Genomic DNA, 8,311 nt, shown 5'->3' with positions numbered 1-8,311 from the left:
TGTGAGAGAGAGGTGTGAGAGAGAACGAGTGTTTGTGAGAGAGAGGTGTGAGAGGGAGTGAGTGTTTGTGAGAGAGAGTATTTATGAGAGGGAGGTGTGAGAGAGAGAGCGACTGTTTGTGAGAGGGAGGTGTGAGAGCGAGTGAGTGTGAGAGGGAGGTATGAGAGAGTGAGTGTTTGAGAGGGAGGTGAGAGAGCAAGTGAGAGTGAGTGTGAGATGGAGGTGTGAGAGAGTGAGTATGAGAGGGAGGTGTGAGAGGGAGGTGTGAGAGAGAGTGTTTGTGAGAGGGAGGTGTGAGAGAGAGTGAGTGTAAGAGGGAGGTGTGAGAGAGTGAGTGTGAGAGCGAGTGAGTGTGAGAGGGAGGTGTGAGAGCGAGTGAATGTGAGAGGGAAGTGTGAGGGAGAGCGAGTGTTTGTGAGAGAACTTGGGTTTATGTGAGAGCATGTGTACGTGTGAGAGCATGTGTACGTGTGAGAATGTGCATTTACACAACCTCTTGCTTGTTTTGAGTTTTCTTCACACTTGAAGGCCGAAAGTGATGTTGAGAGGGTCATCCTACGAGGACAGATTGAGTATTTGAGCCTAAACTCGCTTGGAGTTTAGACTAATTAGAAGAAAATTTCTGGAAGAAAATAGGTGAGATATGGAGAGACTGCTTCCCCCTGCTGGTTGAAGATCATAATTTCAGGATTAAAGGTTCAGCCATTTTGGATTAAGATGAAGAGACATTTCCTCATTGAGAGGTTGTTAATCGTTGGAATGCTGTATCCCAGAGGGCTGTAGATGCTCATGCTTAGTCACTGACTGTATCCACTACAGCGGGTAATAAATATTCAGACGCTTAGGAAATTGGAGATCAGGCAGAAACGTAATGTTGAGGTCAAGAATAAGCCATGATCTGTGTGGCGTACCCCTTGTTTTCTTTGATTTTTGGCACATCGTCCACTCCATTCCAATCTCCCTCTATCCCTGCTCCCAACACACAAGCCAAATATAGACACACATGGGAATTCCTAGAGGCATTGTTCTCGACCGGTAATGCAATCAACAAACATATAGAATTGGACCCCGTATACAAACCCATACAGATCAAAACCGGAAATGACACAGCTCTCCATAACAGACCAAACAGTATAAATTCCAAGTGGAGTAGAACAATATCGCTTCGTCGGAGGCCTCACTGATGAGGTTACCTACCATGGTGACAAAACGTCTGAACAAAAACAAGCCAGCTTGGTGAGCAAGTCAGCAACCTCACCCACAACCCGAGCTACAGATCTTTGCAAAACCCTTAAGCCCATCACACATCGCCAATCAGCCCCCAGTCATCTTTCACTGTGGGTGTTGGAAGAAAGCAATGACCTGCATTTATGTGGCATCTTTCTCCACCTCGGGACATGACAGAACCATTCACAATAAATGAAGCACTTTTTGAGTGAACCCACAAACACTGCCATCAGTTTGTGCACAGCAAGATCCCACATGCAGCATAGTGGCAACAACCAGGTGACCTAGCTTTAATGATATTGAATGATGGAAAATGTTAAACACTCTCCCCCACCCCGGTGAACCCTCCTGCTTCTCTTCCAGGGTGAGCGATTTCACGAGAGGACAGTCTTGGGAACTCAGTTCAGTATCTTCTTGGAAAGGTGGCATTTCTGACAATGTGGCACTCCCTCCCTCCATGCTGCAAGCACGTGCCAGCTTTGATTTTGTGCTCAAGACCCTGGAGTGGGACTTGAACCCATGACTTTCTGGCTCAGATTTGAATGAGCTTGGAGTATGTCCAAGCTGGTAGTGCTTTTGTGGTGCAGTGGTAGTGTCCCTATCTCTAGAGCAGGAGATCTGGTACAAAATCCACCTGCTCCAGAGGTGTGTGATTGTGTCTCTGAAGAGGATGATGAGAAAATATCTATGTCCAACCTGATCTCCCAACATAGACCACATCCAGCTTAATTGTCCTTGCCCCAAGTGAGAGACCCAAAATGTCAGCTTTCCTGCTCCTCTGATGCTGCCTGGCCTGCTGTGTTCATCCAGCTCCACACTGTGTTATCCCTGACTCCAGCATCTGCGGTTCTTACTATCTCCTTGGGAAATGTAATAACAGCTTTCACTCACTGAAATATTACTGAACTGTAATTCACTTTAAACATTTAGAATAGGTTGTTTTTAAGGGGGAGAAAAATGTGATGGTCTACTTGCAGTCAACAATTGCGAAAAGACTGATGTGTGACAAGATAAAAATCTTTGATGTAAGTTGTGCAGTGGATAAAGGGAAACCAGTGGGCGGGTTGTACATAGATTTCCAAGAACCATTTGATAAGGTGCCACATTAAATTATTGTGGAAAATCACCTCACAGTTTAACGGCTAACATATCGGTATGGAGAGAAGATCAGCTGGCTGTCAGGAAGCACAGAATAGCAATCGATGGGTCTTTTTGAGGCTGGATGTCACGAGTTGTGTGACATTGGGGTCAGTGCTAGGGCCTCAACTCTTTATGCTTTATACAAACGATGTGGATGAAGGGATCGAAGATATGGTAGCTGTCTTTGCTCATGACACATGTCAAGTTCTGTTGGAATCTTTTGAAAACAATCACAAGGGGTGGAGAAAGTGGCTCAGGAGCTCCATTTCAGTTCTTGGGAAACGGGTGTAGCTAGCAAAAGTCGTATTTGTTGCCATGCCCAGTTTTCCTGAACCATGTGAGTCTTCCCTGTCTCCACCTTTCATCTCTTATGTCCCAACACAGAACCTGATTCAGAAATGGCAACAGGACAGAGTGTGATCCAGAGATGGGTAAAGGGTAGGGAGAAGTATCAATGAGAAGGAGAGCAAGGGACTGAAAAGAGACAGAGAGATGGAAAGAGAAAGAGACAGTCAGAGCAGGAGAGCTGAGAGAGACAGAAGTAAATGGGGGAGAGAGAAGCAAGAGGGACAGAGTGTGAGAGTGAGTTGTGGGAAATGAGAGAGACGGAGAGAAAAAGGCAGGAAGGAGATTGCGCGCGAGGGCTGTGGATAAGAGCAGAGAGGGTTTGTTTGATGGAGAAACAGCAGCTAATTCACACATAGCAAGCTCTTGCAGATAACAATATGCATCCAGGAAATTAGTTTTCATTGATGTTATCCCAGATCAACCATAAGCTGCCTTGCTATCCTCAGGTTAGGAGCACAGCATTGTCCCAGCCCACCTGAAAGGAAAGCTGGGGCCTGTGTTTTGATCTATTTCTGAGAAGGTGGCCCCTCTGACTGTGTAGCTCTCCCTCAGTACTGCACTGAGAGCATTGGTTCAAATCCCTCCTGTTTGGAGTGGATGGTGAGCAGAGTGATATGTCCGACAGCAAGCTGAGTAGCTTCCCCACTCAAACACAACACATCACTCAGCACTGTCCCCGTCATCACTCCCAGGACAGGGACAGCACGAAGTTAGATATAGAGTAAAACCCTCTCTACTCTGTCCCTCTTCTCACTCACAGGGCACTACAGCAAAAATTCCCTCTCCCTGTGCAAGTCAGGTATTGGAGAGCAAGTCGTTATTAGGCATGAGGGGGGTAACGGACCCTGGGCAGAAATTCCTCCTCTATTGCATTTCACCGCAGGATGATCCCGAACCTGTGATTGATGAAGAGGCTTTTAGAAGAGATGTAGTCATTCTGATGATGTATACAAGGCGGCAGCTGATTTACACAAAGCAAGATCCCACAAAGGTCAGCTGATGTTGACCAACATCAGGTTCAACCATATTGACTTGTGAAAAAAATAGCGGTCCAGGACCTCAGGATGAATTCCAATATGACCTTTCATATCTGCCTGAGAGGAGGGAGAGGAACTCGATTTAACACCTCAGCCAAACACTGTCCCGTTGTGACACAGCAGCCCTCCCTCAGCGCTGCACTTGGTGTGTTAGCCTGGACCGTGGGCTCAGCCCCTGCAATGGGATTTGAACTCACAACCTGTTGGCTCAGATGCAAGAGAACACTCGGCAGCAAGCTAGGCCTTATGCCTGGCTCTTGATTGATGTCGAGGTCAATTGGGTTGCTGGACGGTGACCAATGTTTCCTCAGCCCTATCACGTTGGCCCTGAAGTGAATTCTGACAGAGAAAGCTCGCTTCGCTACTAGCTGAGGTGAAGTAACTGAGCAGAGGCAAGGAAGCAAGTTTGGGACTATCCCTCCCTGCATGGCTTCTAGAGCCTCAGGGTGTGATGCATCAGCCAGGCTCAGGGGAGTCGGGGAGTTGGGGGGGGGGGGGCGAGGTGGCTACTGGTGGGGGAATTTGAAAAATAAATAGCGCGTTGTGAGGGACGTTCTGTGTTTGTTTGATTTTTCCTCGGCTTGGCTGGCAATGAAGCTGCAATGATGGAAGTTTTGTTAAAGAGCCATTGTTCGTTTTATTGGCCAATGTGTTAGGAATCAGATCCAACCCACAAGCCTTCTGAATCTGCCAGAATTCAGCCAAATGGAACCAAAATAATGAAGAGGCTGCTATCCATCGCCCCCTGCAGACTCAGCAGAGTGAACGGAGCCTCACAAAACAACAGCCTCCCACGCAATGCCCAGTCCCAATAGCTGATTGGACTCAGTGCCTGTCGACAAGGGAAAGAGACAAACAACATTGGGATTCCCGTGTGTGTTGACAGCATGTTCCTGCTTATCTTTAACACATGCATATGCACACATATGAACATACATGCATGTTAAGTCATACACATACACACAAATATATACGTGCACTCACACACACACACATACACGTTCTCAGTCACACAGATACACACATTATATATACACTTGTATACATGTGCATACTTTTGCATGCACACACATATATAAATATACACGTGCAAAGATATTTGCATGCTCTCAGAACTCAGCCTGTGTATATCACACTCACTCACAAACTCACACTCACTCACTTATTCTCACATTCTCACTAACTCACACTCTCACTTATACACTCTCACTAACTCCCATTCTCACTAACTCACTCTCACTTATACATTCTCACTAACTTCCGCTGTCACTCACACATTCTCACTCACTCACTTACACATTCTCACCAACTCTCACTCTCTCACAAATTTGAATTCTCACTAAATCACACACTCTCTCACCCGCACTCAATTGCTTACCTACTCACACTCTTATATTCTCACTCATAACTCTAACACACTTTCATTCGCTCACCTTTTCACACATTCTCATTAACTCACACTCTCACTCACATATTCTCACTTACACTCTCACTCACACATTCTCACTAACTCACTCACACTCACTCACATTCTCACCAACTGACTCACACTCTCTCACGCATTCTCACCAACTCACTCACACTTTCTGTCACTCACTCACTCACACTCTTGCTCATGCAGCTTATAAGATTGGCCATACTCTAGGGCCTTATGGTGTTTCCTGCTTCTGAGTCATGTTCTTACGTTCACTCTCAAGCAATCTCAAATGTCTGAGGCAGTTGCTCACACTCACATATAATCACATGCCAACGATCTCACTCTCACGCACCAGCATACAAAGACACACATGCATTCTCACACATTCTGACCCAATTTCTCTCTCACACACTGTCTTAAATACACACACTCTCTGACACACTAACTCACACTGCTCTGACACTCAGCACTCTTTCTCGTCCTCACACACAGCAATGCTGACTGAGATACTGGGAGAAAGGTCTAGTTGGGCTGCTGAACGTTAGCAGCTAGACAGAGATGAGGGACTGTGATTCCACATCATGCCGATAAACCAGAGAATGTGAGTTTATACTGCAAGTCAAGGGACTTCAGAACTTGAGTTCATGAAACTTGTCAGATTGTTGATAAAGACCCAACCAGATTATGGATGTACACCTGGGGAAGAAACCCTACTTGCTCTGGGCTTATTCTCTTTTGGATATTACCACCAATTGGCCGTAACATTTTGCTTCCATGTGTTTTCCATGTTCTCTATCCAAAATCTCAGAGAGGACGGATGACTGAGATCTTAGTGTATCCCTAAAGGCATCGAGTAGATACTGGTCTTTCTCGGATGGGACTTCCTGCCTGAGTGAATGAAATGTTTGGGGTGATCGTTCATGATGACACTTTTGTATCTAAGTCAGGAAGTCATGGGCGCAAATCTCACTCATAGCTCTAGGCCAATCCTCCCAGTCTGGTGCTGAGGGAGCACTGCGCTGTTGGAAGTGCCATCTTTTGAAAATGTTGAACCGAGAAAGTGGGAGGTATGAGAGGCAATGGCCATTATTTTCAAAGACAGGCAGGGGAGTTCTTCCCAGTGCCCTGGATGAATGATCATCCTCCAACCAACATCACCAAAGCCTGCTTACTTGGTTGTTACGGCTTGTGGGAGCTTGCTGTGCACAAAGTGGCAGCTGTGTTTCCTGCATTGCAACAGGCACAAGACTTCAAAAAGCATTTAGTTGGCCCGAATGTGCTGTGGGATGCCCTAAGGTGGAGAAGGGAGCTATGCAAATGCAGTTTTTTTTCCCACAAATAACTTTCTGTTTCGGATGTGGGGGTTTAATTAATTCACAAAGTCAATCTCAGAATCATAGGCCAATGATGCACAGGTTGCAATCTGAGGCTTGGATTTTGTTTAAGTGGAAGGCGAGCTGTAATGTGTGCTGGATGAGAGTTGACGTCTGCTCCACATTGATTGTTGTTCCTGACTGCAGTCTTACAGTTATTTTGCATTCAGACTGTGACTTGTATCCAACAATCCAAACTGGGTCATCCCCCTACTTCTCTCGCTATCTTCTTCACGTCACAGGGAAGGAAGATCTTTGCAGGAAACAGGGATTGGTAGACCAATTGGTGCACAGTAATATCCCAAAAGCATATGAGGGGCACCTGCAGACAGAATGGATGGGGCAGGGTAACAGTCGTGGTATTGGAATGGGAGCTCTCTGGTTGTCTCATACATATTCCCCTGTTCCTGGATAGTCGTGACTTTGAAGTGCATTGGTCTGCTAATCCAAGGTTTGTTCCTGCCCTTTGCGAATAGGAGAGCATTTTTTGGCAACTGTCTTCACAATTGAGCAGTCCTCTTCAACAACAGACATCTGGGCAGGTGCATGCATAGGAAAGGTTTAGAGGGATATGGGCAGGCAACTGGGACTTGTTTAGTTTGGGAAACTTGGTCGGCATGGATTGGTTGAGCCGAAGGGTCTGTTTCCATGCCATATGACTCTATGAAGGGGGCACTTCTGTGCGATCGCAAGCTGATAGCATTGTCAGAGCAGCAAAAACCCTGAGAGACCCCAGCAATGAGCGCTACATTGAAAATGGACACTCGCAAAGTCAGATGAGGGATTGTGAATGACTTTCCCAATGAGTCCACGTCCATCTCATGGAATGACTAAATTTTAACCTTCCTTCTTTGTTTGTTTTGCAGATTTCGATTCCGAAACAAAAAGGGTCCAGGACATGCTTTCTGGGATGGGAAGGCCACAGGTACGGTCACTCTGTCTTCATTGTGTAAAAACAAAGGGCATTCTGACAATTTGGGAATCTCCGTAATAAAAAGTGGAAGTGATGGAGCAATTTAACAGGCCTGGCAGCATCGGGGAAGAGAGGAACGGAGTTAATGTTTCAGTCCAGTATGACTCTTCCTCGGAGCTCTCAGGACTCAGGAACCTGCTGAGTTTTTCCAGCACTTTCTGTTTGTATTTCAGATCTCCACCATCCGCAGTCACCCCATTTATTTGGGAAGCTCTGCGTTTGGAACAAGCATGTGTCTGGGATACAGATTCTGTATCTCTGACGCACTCGGCGAGGGATTAGAAAGGGGATTTCATTACCTCAGGAACCGATTGAGTGAAATGTTTAGTTACCTTTAATAGGAAAATAGAGCAGTCCTTGATATAAAAGGAAATAGAAAGAGATACTGAAAGACTGAGTTGAGGGTAGAATCACAGACACCTTGTAGACGATAAATGCCAGTACGTGTTGCTTGTGCTGAATGGCCTGTTTCTGTGCTATTTATTTGTGTAGTATATACTGAGAATCTCCCAGATCCTTTCCCTACCTATTGCCATTCAGTTCCATCAGATCCTCATCTCATCTTCACCTTATCTTCATCTTCCAATCGAAGCCAAGCCTTGTCTTATTCCATGCTCCTTTCGCCTCATTTTACCAATTGAGAAAGATGACAGCAGCAGTAAGAGTCTTCAGATGGTTATGGAACCTACAGAAATTAAGGGAATGATCTCCTGCATTCCTGCAAAAAAGAATCCAAGAGGGAGATGAGGAGAAATGTATTGGAGACAACAAGGTGCAGAGCTGGATGAACACAGCA

The 8,311-nt window shown here is 45.9% G+C and overlaps 1 protein-coding gene across 1 annotated transcript in view; it reads left to right on the top strand.

The window, feature by feature from the left end:
• Positions 1 to 8,311, top strand: part of fndc3ba (fibronectin type III domain containing 3Ba) — a 120,030-nt gene that overhangs the window by 14,485 nt on the left and 97,234 nt on the right. Inside the window, exon 4 of the mRNA XM_048604539.1 lies at positions 7,409 to 7,467. Coding sequence (XP_048460496.1) covers positions 7,409 to 7,467 — 59 coding nt within the window. The remainder of the gene's footprint in view (positions 1 to 7,408; positions 7,468 to 8,311) is intronic.

Source organism: Rhincodon typus, chromosome 13, assembly GCF_021869965.1.
Source record: "Rhincodon typus isolate 14 chromosome 13, sRhiTyp1.1, whole genome shotgun sequence".
NCBI classification, from domain to species: Eukaryota; Metazoa; Chordata; class Chondrichthyes; order Orectolobiformes; family Rhincodontidae; genus Rhincodon; species Rhincodon typus.
Note: the sequence above shows the minus strand (reverse complement) of the source record. Positions and strands in the feature narration are given on the sequence as shown.